The sequence below is a fragment of the Labeo rohita genome, chromosome 3, assembly GCF_022985175.1.
Source record: "Labeo rohita strain BAU-BD-2019 chromosome 3, IGBB_LRoh.1.0, whole genome shotgun sequence".
In the NCBI taxonomy this organism is placed as follows: Eukaryota; Metazoa; Chordata; class Actinopteri; order Cypriniformes; family Cyprinidae; genus Labeo; species Labeo rohita.
Genome location: NC_066871.1, coordinates 1,251,103 through 1,270,110, shown reverse-complemented (window position 1 = coordinate 1,270,110; position 19,008 = coordinate 1,251,103). Strand labels below are relative to the sequence as shown.

General features: G+C 37.1%; 1 protein-coding gene across 1 annotated transcript in view; it reads left to right on the top strand.

The window, feature by feature from the left end:
- Window positions 1-15,131, top strand: part of abca3b (ATP-binding cassette, sub-family A (ABC1), member 3b) — a 61,129-nt gene extending 45,998 nt beyond the window's left edge. Inside the window, exons 18-31 of the mRNA XM_051105682.1 lie at window positions 1,357-1,555; window positions 2,867-3,176; window positions 3,252-3,525; window positions 5,308-5,512; window positions 5,664-5,883; window positions 5,978-6,136; window positions 8,671-8,831; window positions 8,923-9,057; window positions 9,392-9,586; window positions 9,733-9,920; window positions 12,618-12,788; window positions 12,868-13,064; window positions 13,142-13,215; window positions 13,298-15,131. Of these exons, the coding sequence (XP_050961639.1) occupies window positions 1,357-1,555; window positions 2,867-3,176; window positions 3,252-3,525; window positions 5,308-5,512; window positions 5,664-5,883; window positions 5,978-6,136; window positions 8,671-8,831; window positions 8,923-9,057; window positions 9,392-9,586; window positions 9,733-9,920; window positions 12,618-12,788; window positions 12,868-13,064; window positions 13,142-13,215; window positions 13,298-13,429 (2,620 nt within the window). The 3' untranslated portion in view covers window positions 13,430-15,131. The remainder of the gene's footprint in view (window positions 1-1,356; window positions 1,556-2,866; window positions 3,177-3,251; window positions 3,526-5,307; window positions 5,513-5,663; window positions 5,884-5,977; window positions 6,137-8,670; window positions 8,832-8,922; window positions 9,058-9,391; window positions 9,587-9,732; window positions 9,921-12,617; window positions 12,789-12,867; window positions 13,065-13,141; window positions 13,216-13,297) is intronic.
- The last annotated feature ends 3,877 nt before the right edge of the window (window positions 15,132-19,008 follow it).

The window sequence follows — 19,008 nt, the reverse complement described above, 5'->3', positions numbered from 1 at the left end:
ATAACAATATTTTGTAGATAAATAGCATATTTCTCTTAAAAGTGTACAGTAATTTGTGTGTATTTATATTTTTATATATATATATATATATATATATATATATATGTATATATATATATATATATATATATTAATTACGCACAGTACACACATATTAGGCAAACTCAAACTTGTATTTTGTATGCGATTAATTGTTTGACAGCCCTATCATATTTTATTTTTAATTTTAATTTAAATTTTAGCATAAGCTAAATTATTTAGTGTATTATTAATTTTTATTTTTTTTTTGCTTTTGGAATTTATATTATTTTTTAAAGCTATATTTATATATAGCTTACATTTTTTATTTTTTAATCTAAATTTAGTGATTTTTCTCACTTCAACTTAAACTTTTTTCAGTTAGTTGCCAAGGCATCTCTAATTCTTTTAGGATTTTTATCAAATTTTGTTTTATTTTAGTGTTATTTCAGTGAGGAACATTTTTTTTTTTTTAATAGTTTCAAGCTTTAATTAACAATAACAACACTGTCTCACTCTCATTTTAAATCTCACAGTTGCTCCAAAGCTGTGTTTTCTTTTCAATAATGTCACAAACAAAGGGAAATGCATTAACACATTAATATTAGCATAAATTAAATCACACAGCACAGATGATGGCTTTTCATGTTTGCACAGTGTATCAGTACCAATAAAACTACATTAGCGTGTTTGCCGAAATGTAAAAAGCTTGAAATTGATTTGAAAAAGCACTGCTGGAAAAAAACAAAACTATTTAAGCAGCCTTTTTGTAAACCCTGAGAAAGAGTTTAACACTGACCGTATCCAATCTAAAATCACGCTTTTAAATGCTCTTTCAGAAAAAAAGGTCTGCTGCTAGCACTTTAACAACTGAATTTGATATACGAACCGATTCTTTCCAAAGAATTGATTTGCAGGACTTCTTAACTCTACGGGGAACTGAGAAGTGTGATTTTGCAGGACTAAATTACAGACCTCTGCTCTGAAAACACCCTGCAGAAACATGTTCAGTCTCTAGTGTGTCATTTCCCAAGAGCATTTTTAACCACCGCTCCTTTTTCCATCTCCACAACATTTTTCGTAATGCTTTTGGAGAGCTCTGTCCTACTTTGAACTGCCATTAGCTGTAGGACGAGGCACAGATTGACAGGTTCAATGCTATCTCCCGCTCAGTGTCTTTTTTCTGGACCCTTCTACATTTTACGTAAGTGCTTTTGTGTAGGCACGTACAATGGCCGCCCAGCTGTGTCCCAGTAACGGCCACTTTCTTTCACGCAGATCCTCATGTATGTGTCATCTTTTATGTAAGCGTGCGTTTCTTTGTGCTTACGCTCTCAGGGTCGGGAAGCTCGTGGACTCCAGTCTGGATATTCAGGCCATTCAGCTTCCGGCTCTGCAGTACCAGCATGAGCGGCGGTCACATGACTGGACCATGGACGACTCCAGCAGCATCAGCGGCATGACGGACGTGACGGATTTCACAGACAGCGGCACTATGATCTCAGAGGACGGCTCCAACATCAAACTCAACACTGGGGTCAGTGACTTCTTGTACTTTTAGAAATGGGGTGCTATAACTTTTCTTAGTTGTGAACCTAAAACAGCTGAATAAAAATCTTGACTGACTGAGACTGAAAGATTAAGAATATTATTGAGACTTGTGTACTCTTTTGACTGTCCGACTACTTGGATAGACAAACACTATTCACATGGTCAAAAATATTGTCATATCTATTTAGTATATTATTTCTATATTATTATTTCTACCACCTCCAAATGCCACAAAGTTTTCCAGTATTCTTTCCTCAAGAATATCAAAATAAGTCTTGAAAATTGTTAAAAATTGCCTTCATAAAATGGTGTTCATCCATTTCAGGAGATCAAATAAATGTTAATAGTCAATGTATATGTGTGTGTGTGTGTGTGTGTGTATGTATAAAATAAAACTGATATAAAAAACTACATAATAAAAAATGGAAAAAAAAAAAAAAATTAAATGCCAATATGGCTAACAGGGTTTTATGTATTTATTTATTTATAAATGAAAGAAAGTTATTTGAGTTATTTCGTAATTTGTTTTGTTTTGCAAAATAAGTAAATTATTTTGCAAAACAAAACAAAAAACAAACAAACAAACAAAAAATATATATATATATATTAAATAAAATTTAAAAAGAAAACTTAAAATGCCAGTATCGCATTTTTTTGGTACTTTTTATTGATTGATTTATTTCTTTGTTTATGTTTTTATATATTTTCATAAATTAAAGAAATATATTTATGCTGAACTATTTTCATCCAATAGCTTTATGATGGATTATTTCCTGAGTGTCAGACTTTTGTGTAGTCATTTGTTTTACTGTTTGTAAAATAAGTTACAATTTTGTGTATATTTATTTATTCATTTATTTATTTGAAAGTCTTATGCTCACCAAGGCTGCATTTATTTGATCAAAAATACAGTAAAACGCTGAAAAATGTGAAATATGATTATAGTTTAAAATAACTGTTTACTATTTGAATATATTTTAAAATGTAATTGATTCCAGTGATGGTAAAGCTGAATTTTCAGCATCATTACTCCAGTCTTCAGTGTCACGTGATCCTTCAGAAATCATTCAAATATGATGATTTGATGCTCAAGAAACCTTTCTAATTATTATCAACTTTAAAAATGGTTATGCTGCTTCATAGTTTTGTGGAAACAGTGATACATACATTTTTTCAGGATTCTTTAAAAGGAAAGTTTAAAAGAACGTAATTCATTTATTAAAAAAAAAATAAAATTTATTAAGTTTAGATATTAGATATTTATTTTGTATTATTTTCTGCATGTGTTCAACCTCAGGCCAGGCTCTATATGCAGCAGTTCTACGCTATGTTCCTGAAGAGGGCGCTCTACAGCTGGCGCAACTGGAAAGTGATGGTGGCTCAGTTTCTGGTGCCGCTCATTTTCACCGTGATGGCCCTCGTAGTGGCCCGCAGCCTCCCTGGGAGCCACATCACGCCCCAGCTCCGCCTGGCGCTGAAACAGTATGGACCTACTCGTGTACCCGTGGCTGTAGACGCCAACACTGGGCCGTTGGCTTCAGCTCTGGCTGAGATCTACGCCGCACAGCTGCCTTCCCAGAATGCCATAGCTGCCACTAATATAACAGGTAAAAAAATAAACAAATGCATCATTAAACAATAGCTGCCTCAACAGCATCCTAACCTGCCATTTGTCTGATCAGATTTGTCAGAATACGTGCTTTATAATGCCATGAGGGAGGGCGGAGCTTTTAACGAGCACTGCGTGGTGGGCGCGGCTTTCAGGAGCCGATCAAGGAAGACCACTGATGTCATTGGCTACTTCAACAACCAGGGCTATCACACCCCCGCTACTGCGCTCATGCTGGTCGACAACGCGCTCTTCAAGTTACTAGCCGGACCCGACGCCTCCATCCAGACTGGAAATTACCCCATGCCCCGCAACATGTCCGAGACGGCCCAGAGCCAGCTTTCTGAGTATGTATCGTCTTTGAGAGTTTTGTGGTGCTTGCCAAACTATGTTTTCATTTTAAAGGAGATGTTCACTTCCAGAAATAAAATTTACAGATAATGTACTCACCCCCTTGTCATCCAAGATGTTCGTGTCTGTCTTTCTTCAGTCGTAAAGAAATTATGTTTCTTGAGGAAAACATTTCAGGTTTTTTCTCCATATAGTGGACTTCAATGGTGCCCCCAAGTTTGAACTTCCAAAATGTAGTTTAAATGCAGCTTCAAATGGCTCTAAACGATCCCAGCCAAGGAATAAGAGTCTTATCTAGCAAAACAATTTTCGAAGCAAATTGACAATTTATATACTTTTTAACCTCAAATGCTCATCTTGTCTAGCTCTGCAGGAACTATGTTGAAAAACTCCCATCTCATTTTCTTCTCAAACTTCAATATCATCCTACACCGCTGTTTTACCTTTTTTGATAAGGGTGTTTGATCTTCTTTGCATGTCCACTTTGTAAACACTGGGTTGGTAATTCTGCAGCGATAAAGGGCGATTTTGAAGTTGGAGGAGAAAATGAGACAGGAGTCTTTCGACATACCCTAACTTTTTTTTAAGGTTAAAAAGTATATAAATTGTCAATTTTTTAAAGAAAATAACCAGTCGTTTCACTAGATAAGACCCTTCTTCCTCGGCTGGGATTGTTTAGAGCCTTTTTAGAGCTGGATTCAAACTGCATTTTGGAAGTTCAAACTTGGGGGCACCATAGAAGTCCGTTATATGGAGAGAAATCTTGAAATGTTTTCCTCAGAAAACATACTTTCTTTATGACTGAAGAAAGACATGAACATCTTGGATGACAAGGGGGTGAGTAAATTGTCTGTAAATTTTTGTTCTGGAAGTGAACTTCTTTAAGATAAAACAATACAGGCAAAACCATTTATTTTTTCAGGCACCGATCAATTTTGAGTTGTTTTGACTCCTTAAAGGATTAGTTCATCAGAATAAAAGGTGCTCATGTCTTTCTTTCTTCAGCTGAAAATAAATTAAGGTTTTTGATTTAAACATTCCAGAATTTTTCTCAATATAGTGGAATTCAATGGGAGCCAACTGGTTAAAGGCTCAAATTGCAGTTTCAGTGCAGCTTCAAAGGGCTCTACATGATCCCAGCCGGGGAATAAGGATGTTATTTAGCGAAAAATTTAAATTTATATACTTTTTTTAACCACAAATGCTCATCTTGCACTAGCTCAACTTCATGCATTATGTAGTCACGTTGGAAAGGTCAGACAGAAGTACCGACGTGCAAAGAAAATCAAACGGCCTTTACAAAAAAAGGGCGATGTTGAACTTTTTGAATCGGAGTACACAGACGAAGAAGAACCGTGCGTGACCTTTCCAACATGATTACATAATGCAAGACAAGTATTGTGGTTAGAAGTATTATTTTTTTATTTTATTTTTTTTTAGAAAATGACTGATCGTTTCGACACTTATTCCTAATAAGACACTTATTCCTCGGCTGGGATCATGTAGAGCTCTTTGACACTGCATTGAAACTGCAATTTGAACCTTTTGAAGTCCACTATATGGAGAAAAATCCTGGAATGTTTTTCTCAAAAACCTTAATTTTCTTTTGGACTGAAGAAAGAAAGACATGAACATCTTGGATGACATAGGGGTGAGTACATTATCAGGAAGTGAAGTAATCCTTTAAGCCGTCAAAACAAACCCAGAACCCTAAGTGGAGTTAACTTGGGACACCTAGTCATTTAGTTGGACTTTCAACCTCATTTTTGTCTCTGCAGGGGTCAGACAGGCTTCGCCATTGCCATAAACCTCATGTACGGCATGGCGTCTTTAGCCAGCACCTTTGCACTGCTGCTCGTCTCTGAGCGATCAGTAAAGTCCAAGCATGTGCAGCAGGTCAGCGGGGTCTACCTCTCCAACTTCTGGTTCTCTGCCCTGCTGTGGGACCTCATCAACTTCCTGTTGCCCTGCCTGCTCATGCTGGTCAGTATGAATGTAGTGTGTAGGTTCTGTCAGTGGTTGAGGCCCCATCATAGTTGCAAGGGTGCCGCAATATGGCTTAAAATAAGCTAAAGTTCCCTCAGCACCTGTCATTTGGAAAACCCGGATATATGAGGGCGATTTGTTTTTCTAGGTGGTCTTCCGAGCGTTTTCAGTAAAAGCATTTGTGGCTGAAAACCACCTGGTGGATGTTCTGCTTTTGCTGCTTCTATATGGCTGGGCGGTGATTCCCCTCATGTACCTGCTCAGCTTCCTGTTCTCCACGGCCGCCACCGCCTACACGCGCCTCACCATCTTTAACATCCTCAGCGGCACAGCCACCTTCCTCGCGGTCACCATCATGACCATACCTGGTGAGACGTGCACATTAACATCCACACTTGCATTTCAATACTTGCTAGAGTGTCTGTTCACACACCTTGTGTTCTTCTGGTTGTCTTCCCTCAGATCTGAAGCTGGTGGACCTGTCTCACCTCCTGGATAAGATCTTCTTGATCTTCCCGAATTACTGCTTAGGCATGTCCTTCAGCGAGTTCTACCAGAACTATGAGATCATCACCTTCTGCACCTCCAGCGTCGTTGCTGAGTACATTTGCAAGTACTACAGTGAGTATCTGATAACTGGCATGAAAAAGCACCTGCACTGAAAACCATGAGCTCTTGCTAGGTCAGTTCTGATCAGTGCCGTTTCAGGTATTGTGCTGAGTAGCTGTGTCCTCATTGGTCAAAAATCCAGCTTCAGGTAGCTACAGGTTGAACATCAAAATTAGTTCTGATTAGCTGTGATTGTGCTGTATCATGCTGAATTTTCATTTTCAGTGCTGACACATGATGGATGGATGATTAGATATAATGGTATGATAGATGGACGGTTAGATATGAAGAATGGATGGTTACATATGTTGGATGGATCGTTACATATGATGTATAGATGATTAGATATGATGGTGGTTTTAGACAGTGGAATGGTTGATTAGATATGATGGGTGGTTAAATTTGATAGATGGTTAGATATAATGGAATTATTGGTTGGATGTGATGGATGGATGATTAGTTATGATGAATTGATAGATGTTGGATTTGATGGATTGTTGATTAGATATGATGGATAACGGAAAGATGGGTGTGTATGATGGATGGATGGATGGTTGTTTAGATATGATGGTTAATTATGAAGAATGGATGGTTAGATACATTATGATGGATGGGTAGTTTAATGTGATGTAGATGGTTAGATGTATAGTGGAATTATTGGTTAGATGTGATAATGGATGGTTTAGTATGATGGAATAATTTGGATTTGATGGATTGTTGTTTAGATGTGATGGATAGTTATATTTAATAAGATTATGTTATGTATGATGGATGGATGGATGGTTGGTTAGATATGATGGTTTATTATGAAGAAATGATGGTTAGATATGTTGGATGGATCGTTGGATAGGATGTATAGATGATTAGATAGATATGATGATGGTTTCAGATAATGGAATGTGTGTGGTGTGATAGATGGTTTGATTTGATGGATTGTTGTTTAGATATGATAGATAGTTATACATAATGGAAAGATGGTTGTGTATGATGGATGGATGGTTGTTTAGATATGATGGTTAACTATGAAGGATGGATGGTTAGATACAGTATGATGGATGGGTGGTTAGACATGTATAGATTAGATATGATAGGTGGTTTTATGTAATAGAATGGGTGGTTAGATATGATGGATGGGTAGTTTATGATATAGATGGTTAGATATAATGGAATTATTGGTTAGATGTGATGATGGATGATTCAATATGATGGATTGATAGATGGTTGGATTTGATGGATGGTTGGTTAGATATGATGGTTAACTATGAAGAATTGATGGTTAGATATGATAGATGGTTGGATATGATATAAATGGCTAAATATAATGGAATGGATGGTTGGATATGATGATGGATAGTTAGATATGATGCATTGATGGTTATATATGATGTATAGATGGTTAAGTATTATATAGATATGATATGTTGAATGTTAACTATGAAGAATGGATGAATAGATATGATAGATGGTTAAAAATGATGGATGGATGGATGTCAGATATGATGGATTATGGGTAACTATGAAGAATGGATGTTAGAAATGATGGATGAATGGTTAGTTGTAGATGGTTAGATATGATGAATTATGGTTAAATATGAAGAATGGATGGTTAGAAATTATGTATAGACGGTTATATATGATGTATAGATGTTAGAAAAGATGTGTAGATAGAAATTATGTATACATGGTTAAATATGATATAGATTAGATGGGATGGATGTTAGATATGGATGTTAACTATGAGGAGTGGTTGTTAGAAATGATGAATGAATGTTATATATGTTAGATGGTTATATAGATTATGTAGGTATGATGGATTATAATTAACTGAAGAATAGATGGTTAGATATGATGTGTAGATGTTAGATATGATGTATAGATGATTATATATGATATAGATTAGATGGAATGCATGGTTAGATATGATGGATGTTAACTATGAAGAATGGATGGTTAGAAATGATGGATGAATGGTTATATATGATGGTTAAAAATGATGGATTATGGTTAACTATGAAGAATATATGGTTAGATATGATGTGCAGATGTTAGATACGATGTATAGATGATTATTTATTATATAGATTAGATGGAATGGATGGTTAGATATCACGGATAGATGATTAGACATAATGTATAGACGGATAGATTTTAAGATATGAAAAATTTTAAGTAACTTTTTTCCTGTCATTTAATTGCGGTGGATTAAATGTGCTTTCCTGCTGAGTTTCATTTCGCTTATGAAAATGTGAAGCCCTGGAAATTGATTTTTTGTTTTTCTGCAATAGGATAGCGTGTGTGCGTGTCTATACTGATTAAATCATCTGCTGTGTTTGTTGTCTCGATGGAGCTACAAGACCCGCAGCGCTAGCTGGTTAACCTTTTGAATATTGCCAAAAATGAAATCTCAATCAACACCGCTGATATCGTTATCATGACTGACGTCACTGAACAGCTAGCTGTGCGAGCATGAGCGATTAGCATCATGTGGCGCTCTTAATCTGGACTGTGTTGTCATTCTCATTGTCATTTTTGCTGGTCATCTGCAGACATCACATATCAACTGAACTACTTCTCCATGGATGAGCCCGGAGTGGGCCGTTTCCTGGTGGCAATGTCCCTGCAGGGTGTCGTCTTCATCGCCCTGCTCTTCTTGATTGAGCTCCGGTGCATCCACATACTATTCAACCTCTGCAGGAGACGCAAGAAGGTGGGAGAGGAAAGAAAAGACAGGATATAGTGCTGCTGTTTCATTGATTTGGATGCTAATAATCACGGCTGTGGGTGTGTGTTTTTGTCAGGTTTTGCTGTTGGCAGAAGAAGCTCTTCAACCCGAGGACAGAGATGTTGCGGAGGAGAGGAAGAGAGTTTTGGAGTGCCAGCCAGTGGTTGAGTCAATGGTGGGCAGCCCGCTTATACTACAGGAGCTCAGCAAGGTACGTTGTTCACATTAGATTGTTTGGCTCCAAACTACAGTGTTAATGTGTTTAAGTTTCAATTTCTCTCTATACATTCAAGCATTTCTTCAAATAATTACATCAGATCATCTTTAGAACATGCTAAGATTGTGTTTGCAATGCTTTAATGAATTGACATGCAGGTTCCACTGTATCAAAACCAGTAGAGTGGCACCACCTATTGGCCAAAGTCTATAAAACATGCAGAAAATCTGTTAAAATCTCTAAGTCACTTCGGAATAATTTGTTTAAGGTTCTTTTTATAGCTTTCTGCTATTTTGAGATATTTTTTTCTGTGGTTGTGTTTCACTAGGTATATTCAGGTGGGCCGTCGCTGTTAGCGGTGGACCGTTTGTCTTTGGCCGTTGGGAAGGGCGAGTGCTTTGGTTTACTGGGATTTAATGGAGCAGGGAAGACTACGACATTCAAAATGCTGACGGGAGACGAAAGCATAACTTCAGGAGATGCCTTTATTGACGGCTACAGCATCCTCCGAGATGTGAAAAAGGTTGAGCATTTTGTTATCTCGTATTGTCATTTCATGCATTGGAAATTAATATTTAGGAATGAGAGATATTTAGTTTTTTTCCTATTTTTTAATCATAGTTGGTATAAGTGCATGGTTTAACAGTATTAAATATGTCTTCACTTCAGGTGCAGCAAAGAATTGGCTACTGTCCCCAGTTTGACGCGGTGCTAGATCACATGACAGGGAGGGAAACCCTGAGCATGTATGCCAGACTGAGGGGCATCCCAGAGAAATATGTCACAGCTTGTGTAGAAAACGTCCTGCGTTCGCTGCTGCTCGAACCTCACGCTGACAAACTTGTTCGCAGCTACAGGTATGAACATGAAACCCAAGAGAAGGAAGATGGATGGATGGTTGATCAGTGGTTTGTTATGATTGATGACTGATTAGATTTGATGGTTATATAAGGGTAGATATGAAATATAGATGGTTAGATGGGAGAAATTGACTGATAAATATAATATATGTATTATTAAATATGACTGATGAATGGTTACATATGAAGGATGATTAGGGTTTATGGTTAGATGTGTTATATGTGATATATAAAAGTTAGATGTGATAAATGGATGGTTAGATACAATGAATGATTAAGTTTGATGTTAGATAATGGTTAGATATGATGAATAGATGGTTAAATATGATATATGAATGTTACATATGATTTATGGGTGGTTAGTTATGATGGATGATTAGGTTTGATGGATAGATGAGAGCTAGATATCAGAGCTGGATAGATATGACTGGATGGATAGAGATATTTAACGGGTGGTTAATATGATATTTAATATGATTTGTAGGTGGTTAGATATGATCCATGGATGGTTAGATATGATTTGTGGGTGGTTAGATATGATTCATAGATGGTTAGAAATTATGACCTATTAAATTTTATGGTCATGGTTACATATGATATATGGATGTTAGATGAGATAAATGGATTTATAAATATGATATATGGATGTTATATATGATTGATGAATGTGAAGGATGATTTGTAGATGGTTAGATATGATTTGTGGGTGGTTGGATATTATTTGTGGATAGTTAAATATGATTTGTGGGTGGTAAGATATGATTCATGGGTGGTTAGATATGATCTGTGGGTGGTTAGATATAGATGTTAGATGGGATAAATGGATTGATTAATATGATATATGGATGTTAGATATGATTAATGAATGTGAAGGATGATTCATGGGTGTTTAGATATGATTTGTAGATGGTTAGATATGATTTGTGGATAGATATGATTCATGGGTGGTTAGATATGGTTTGTAGATGGTTAGATATGATTTGTAGATAGTTAGATATGATTTCTGGATGTTAAGATATGATTAATGGATGGTTAGATATGATTTGTAGATAGATATGATTTATGGGTATTAAGATATGATTCATGGGTGGCTAGATTTGATTTGTAGATAGTTATGATTTGTGGATGTTAAGATGAATAATGGATGGTTAAATATGATTAGTGGGTGGTTAGATATGATCCGTGGGTGGTTAGATATGATTTGTGCATGGTATGAGTCGTGGGTGGTTAGATATGATTTGAAGGTTATATATAACCACCAACGAATTATATATGATTCATGGATGGTTAGATATGATTCGTGGGTAGTTAAATATGATATGGATGTTAGATGATTAGGTTTGATGGTTAGATGTTAAATGTGACGTTAAATGTGATGTTAATATGATATATAATGAACTAGTTTACTGACGTGTAAGAAAACACATGCAGTAGGAAGACTCTAAATGTCAGAAGTTAAAGGGGTGCTATTATGCTTTTTCACTTCTTGAATTTTAGTCCGTGTGTGGTGTGTATGTTTGGGCATAAAAAAGATCTACAAAGTTACAAATCTCAAAGTCCACTCCAAAAGGAGATATTTTGTTTTTAAAAAATCCCTTTTCAAGAACTACAATGAACGGCTCCTTTGGACTACAACGTTTGTTTTCTGCATACAATGATGTGACAAAGCGGTCAATTAGAATATCATTAAATTAAATCCCACCCACGGAAATTCGAATTGTTGGAGGGAGGGTAGGGACGAGGTGGGGGATTAGCCTAACTGATCTACTTTGGTTGCCGCGTTGGAGCCGTAACGCGCCACAGACGTGTGTGGTAAGAGATTTATTCATCATACAGTGTAGATAGCTTCACTTATAACACAAGTATTTTTTAAAATGCATAAATTTGCACTAGAATAGGCTAGGCTAACAAGTGATGATGTTCTTTGATAATGTTAGGCTGCTTTTAGCCTTATGCCGGAGCTTGTTTCAGGCAATGAAACTAAGTATGTAAATAATTAAATATATTAGCATGATAATATCATGTATTGGTGATCTCGCAGGCTGATGATAGGACCCAACACTACTGTAGAGTATCATTTACTCGCCCTCCATGCATGCAGGTGTATATGACTTCCTTTTTTCAGACGAATGCAATCGGAGTTATATTAAAATTTATCCTTGCACTCCCAAGCTTTAGAACAACATTGACAGGTGTTTCTGTTCATCAGTCCAAAACAAGTCTAATAAAGTGCATCCATCCATAATAAAAAGTGCCTCACACGGCTCCTGTAGCGAATCGATGCTTTTTGTAAGAAAAATATCCATATTTAAAACGTAAGAATCACTTTAATCTAGCTTGCGCTAACAGTTGTACACAGAACTTGCTTCTTTGACAAGGGGCGTGGCAGTACTGAAACACTGCCAATCGCAACGCAGTGGGAGAGCTAACCAATCACAACAGATTTAGGTTTTTGGAAGGCGGCCTTCATTAAACCCGGAACTAATTGAGCCTTATGTGCCAGGCTGGAAGAAATGTATTGTAATAATGTAAATTATGTTAAAACTAATGCGTTTTTCAAACCACTAAGCATGAAAGCATGTTCTAGTGCACCCCCAAAACAAAATCAAGACTTCGTAAAAGAGCATAATAGGACCCCTTTAAATCATTTGTTTGTTACTGCATATTCTGAGTTGTCTTTTGGATCTCATACAGTGGCGGCAATAAGAGGAAGCTGAGTGCAGGCATGGCTCTAATCGGAGGGCCGCCCGTGATCTTCCTGGACGAGCCGTCCACCGGCATGGACCCCGTGGCCAGACGGCTGCTTTGGGATGCAATTACACGCACCAGAGAGTCTGGCAAAGCCATCATCATAACCTCACACAGGTCAGCCACACACCACCTGACTAATGCAGATATGAATAGGTAATGAAAAGAAGCAAACTATCTCATTCTCTCTCTCCAGTATGGAAGAATGCGAGGCACTGTGCACCCGACTGGCTGTCATGGTGAATGGCCAGTTTAAATGTCTAGGCAGCCCACAGCACCTAAAGAGCAAGTTTGGGAGCGGATACACGCTGCTGGCGAAGGTCCGTGTGGAGACGGAGTTAGAGGAGATGGACCTTCAGCTCTTTAAAGACTTCATTGAAAGCACCTTCCCAGGTATCTAAATGCACAGCTTTGCATTTCCACTAGACAGTTTGTCAGGTTTTATAACTTTCACCTGATGGCTTTCACAGGAAGTTTACTGAAGGATGAACACCAGGGGATGGTCCACTATCACTTGACTGACAAAACTCTCACCTGGGCACAGGTACGTCTCAAAACACATGCATGTGTACTGCAGATAATATGGACTATTGCACTTCTAACACATTTCTGTCTCCTTATCTCAGGTGTTTGGTGTTCTAGAAACAGCCAAAGAGAAGTACAGCATCGAGGACTACTGCGTCAGCCAGATCTCTCTGGAGCAGGTGTTCCTCAGCTTCGCCCAGTTTCAGCACTGCGCCGAAGCCTGCAGGAAATGACATGCTCGAGCGCTGCAGGGGCGGAGCTCCTCGATCTGACCTTCATTTGATGAGTACGAGGCACAGCCTGGGCCGACTGACTCTCTGTCAGACCACTGGACATTGCTCAGGTGTCTCTCTCTTCACATACACATCTCTGACATGATCATACGTACGTAACACACATGTCCAGACTCAAACACTGTGTCGCACGGAGACAACACCCCTTAGCAGGGGGTTTATTTCAAGTCTGTGCGTGCGTTTGCAAGTTTTGAGTTTCAATGGGACGTTCGTCACACCATCGGAAACGGTCTTTGAATTTTAATCAGTGGCTTCTGCGCTGAAAAGAAAGGACTTTGTTCATCTTTAAGCGTGACAGACGGGATGTCTCATGTGTGCACTTGTGTACGATTGCTGTGTTATTTATAAAAGTCTTTTTCGTTTGGTTCCGCTCACCTGTTTTCTACTGTGGTCTCAACGCTTTAAAAATATGCAAAAGGCCAGAAATATCAGAAAATGTCCGAAACATGATATAAAAGCTGCTTTGTGGGATTTGCAATGTTGTCGAATATAAAATGTACAAGTTACTGAATATAAATCTAAACTTTTATAGAATAGCTTTAGGTCATTTATAGAATTTATACAATAGATTTATCCAGCTGTTTGTTAGATCCATCCTGCAAACAAGAAAACCGTTCCAGGTAATACAATTTTTTCATATGTCTGTCAAAATAAAAGTCACTTTTAATTTTTTCGCTGCTAAAAAAACCCCTTAAAAACATTCCACAAATTTTTTCGAGACCACAGATATTTTAATGCTTTTCCGCCTCCACATTTCCACTTATAATTTTATACCAGTGTGACATTCCTCCTCCAGATTGTAACAATGGAGGATTTTTTTGAAGTGTGCAATTTCGCAGATGACCACTAGAGGACGTACATTGCACCTTTTTTTTTTGCATCAAACTGAATGTGTCTAGATACACTAAAATGTCCACAAGCTTGTGTTTTGTTTTGTTATCTTGCACTACTGATTTGGACCAATTCATGCACCTTTAGAAACATCCATCAAAGAGCTCACAGAAATATGAAAGATTGCAATTAATGTGTGTGTAAAATCATTCTTATGCCAATTGAATGTTTTTTTAGGAACTATTCCATGTTGGTGAGGCTCAGTGACTCTCAGGTCATGCTGCTAAGTTCATTTCTACATCATTTGTGCTAAGTTGAAGGTTGTCTTTGTTCAACATGATTTTACTATACATCGTTACAGTGATTGAAAGTAAAGCAGCATGGCTTCCCTGTCAGACCGCACTGACATCACGTTTCCGTCCGCATTCGTGTGAACTGAATGTACTTTCGTAGCGAAGGACGAAAACACGAACACACTGACGTACTGTAGATAAATAGGGCTTTGACGGTGACTGACCACAAGTTGTTTCTTTTCTACGTTTTTGTCGTTGATTGGTCTGTTTTGCACAGTGCTCTGGCTGTCGTGTCTGAACTGCTTGTTTGAAACTGAAATACTGCATTTTGAGAATCGAGAAGGCAAACTTGGGAATGTTAATGATGACAATGTTGATTAAATGTGGTAAAATGTATACCATAATGCAAAAAGGGAATTTACATTGTAATCTTGTGTACTGTATCACTAAATTAACCTTGTGAGAAATGTAAGTATTGCCATTTTCCTTTTTTTATTAAATCTGCCTTATGCAAAGGAACTGTGTTTTGTGGTCATTTTCTTTTCATCTACACAACCAGTCTTTAAAGATTTTTAATGCTCTCTGCTCACCAAGCCTGCATTTGCAGCAAAGGCAGTAAAATTTTGAAATATTTTTACTATTTAAAATAACTGCTTTCTATTAGAATATATTTTAAAATGTCATTTATTCCTGTGTTTAAAGCTGAATTTTCAGCATCATTACACCAGTCTTCAGTGGCACATGATCCTTCAGAAATCATTCTAATATGCTGATGACAAAATGTTACTTTTTAGTTGAGCTGGCCCTTTAAGTAGTATTGACCCCTTTTCAAGAATATAAAGTATGTACTATTTATGCATTTTTAAATAACTAATTTTTTATTATATATACTAGTATATTATTCAGTGTGTGTGTGTGTGTGTGTGTGTATATATATATATATATATATATATATATATATATATATATATATATTTTTTTTTATATATATTCCATATTATACCCATATTTTAGTACTTAAAAACAATTTCTTCTCTCTTTAAACTGAATTGTATTCAGTGCCTTTTTATTCACAGTATCAGAAGGTGTACGACTGCTGTAAGCACTGTTTTGGAAAATAGGAAGCTAGAGTTCATTTCAGAGAGTTTTACGAATATATAACTCAGGAAAAAAGGTACGAAGTAACTGGTCTTTTTTTTATATTACTCTTAAATGCTACGTATTAGTCCGTATATTAGCATATTTTTAAAGGATGTCACCCCAGTGACAGTTGTGTATCTTTTTTCTTAAAGTGTATGAGTACATATATAATAATTCCACTAGTCATCTTGAGGTTTTGTGTTCTCATTCCTGTCAGCACTTGTGCGTAAGAATCAAAACACAACATGCCACAGCCTCCGCGTTCCTGTCCACCCCTGACACAGTTAGCAATTAAAGCTAATCATCCTCAGACAGGTGAAAGTTCTGCCATCTTTCGATCCAGCAGCAACAAAAAGGGCATTAAGTCACTTATAAATGTGTGAACCTCACTGCATGAGATCACATGTCCGTGTGACTCAAAAGCGGCACAATATTTCCTTTTCGCTAACGTTTCGTTATATATATATTTTTTTTTTCTCCATGTCTTTTTTTTTTGTAGTTACAGTAGTAGAGTTCTAGTAGATTAACCACAAGTGGAGTTTATCACATTAAATATCAACAGGAACCCCTAATGTTCTGATATATTGCACTACAGAGATGTTATTAAAAAAGTGTTTAAATGTTTAATTACCCTCGGTTAATCCGATCTATGTTGAATTGGCTGTGCATTCACGCCATATCGGAATTACCGTAATTACGAGATTCCAACTTGTAAAAAGCGTTCACGTCCTCGTAGACCTGAGTAGGGGGAGGCTGCAGACCTGAATTATGTGTTTCTATGGCAACACTATCAATGCCAAAGCCCTCACGTGTTCCTGAACTCGTAATTACAACTTGTAAACTCGGAATGTTTTTAGAATTACGACTTAAACCAGTTACAGATGTACCACGTGACCACCGTCAGGTTCATTTTGGTGCTACTTAGGCGCTACCTCCGAGTCCGACAACGTGGAAAGCTATGAATAAAATGTCACCTGTTGTCATTTCGGAATTACGGTAATTACGACATGGCGTGAAGGCAGCATAATATCCACATTTTTCTTCCAGTAAGAGTGGGCGCAGCCATTTGTAAATTTTATCAAGTGGTCTCTTCCATGTTTAGCTATTTATTCTGTGTACAAAATAAAACAAAACAGCTAGTTTTGTAGCTTGATACTGCAAACTGGGGTGTTTTACCATTATTTAATTGGATTATCTTAAAATGTGCACACTGCTTCCTAGTGCACAGTTCTACCCTTTACTGCACTTTGTTATTCTTCTCATTATTTCCCTGTAGCAGCTAATACACCGGAAGTTTTACCCATTGGCACATCACATTAAAGAAAAAGGTGGATAGCGATGAAGCATTACTCTTGACACATTTAGCTGTCGATATATCAGGCCAAATAAATAGTGGAACTGAACGGAATTAACTTTCCCTCAGCCTGCTGTAAATTAACCATTTATGCTAGCTTTTATTGCCATTTATATTAGCCAGATAGAGTTGGATACTGTTTCTTTGAAGACCATGAACAGGAAAAGTGTTACACTGTCTTTATCCACTGTTTTTTTCCATTATAAGCAGGCGTGGCCATTTGTAAATTTAATGGCTTCCGGTGTCAATCGCTTCCATCTATTTTTAGCTGTGCAAAACAGCTTGTTTTGCTGCTTGATATTGCAAACTGCTGTGTCTTACCATATTATATACATATATATACATATAATGTATTATCTTGATTATGAACACAATGGCTTGCAGTGCAAACAGTTTTACTGAGAGAGTTGGTTTACTGCACTCTAATTATAGAGTGTTTTCACGATGCATCATCTATCAGCCATATTGGTGTGTGGTGCTATTATTTTAAATTAAACGATTTTAAAACTGTATCAATAGTTTTCGTCATTGGTGAGCCTTTATTTTTGTTGCAAGTAAACATTTATTTAATGTAGTCTGGGTTTTTAAGACTGAGCTGCACACAACCTGTCGTAATTTTGCACCATTATATAACCCGAGAAAAAAAATCGGTGACCCATTTTTGGGAGCTGGTTTGTTTGACGGTCCGCTTAATGCACAACACATCAGACAAAACCTTCCATTGATTAATCGAGTCTAAAGTCGCTCCAGGTTGAAGTGCAACAGTGGTGAGAGATGCACGCATGAACACTGCTAACTGGATTTGTGTTTTATATCATTTATTTAAAAAATGAGTTTGAGAGCAGTGTTAATTTCGTCAACGAAGACGACGACGAAAAATATTCGTTAATTTTTTCAGAGACGAAGATGAGACATTGACGAGCTTAATGCTAATATCTGATAGTAAAAAGTATGAGGAAAATTATGCCGCATCTTCGTTAACAAGACGAGACGGGACGAGAATGTTATTTGAGGACTACCGGACATTAAAAATACATCCAATAGACCAGGGGTGCTCAACCCTGTTCCTGGAGAACTACCTTCTTGCAGAGTTCAGCTCCAACCCTGATCAAACACACCTGAACCAACTAATTAGAATCTGAAGGAGCACTTGGTGATTACAGAGAGGTGTGTTTGATTAGGGTTGGAACTAAACTCTGCAGGAAGGTAGATCTCCAGGAACAGGGTTGGACACCCCTGAAATAGACCAATTTTGAGTAGATGTCACAGTGACGTCACTTGCAGCTGCACGTGCATAGTGGTTGCAGAAAAACACTGGTAACCAGTGGAGGTAAACGGGTAAAATCCATGGAATAAAAGGGAAAAAAACCTTTTTTGTGCCTTTTGATGTCAAAATTGGAATGCAAATAATTTTTATAGAATACTATAAAGACGCCATTTGAAGCTAAACGCACACGTTTAAATGGACATACTACAGTTCAAAACTGCTATGATTACTCTACTTTTAAAGCATAAATTTGATTTAAACAATAGGTCTACATAATATTCACACATGCTGTTCATAGGCATAATCTTTCATTGATTAATCAAGTCTAAAGTCACTCCAGGTTGAAGTGTGTCAGTAGTGAGAGATGCACGCATTAACTCTGTGCTAACAGGATTAAAAATGAGTTTGAAAGTAAGGTTAAATAACTTGTGTCATAAAACCTGTTTGATAATCAGTTGACATATTAAATAGATCAAAACGTGACGGTGAATAATGTAAAGCTCATTTGGTTGACAGACAGTTTAAACATTTCTCTTAAAGTCTCGTCTCACATTTGATTATGCGACTTTGAAGTAATATCATCTCATATCAAAACTCAACAAACATACAGCAGGTTAAAGTTCACCCTAGTTAA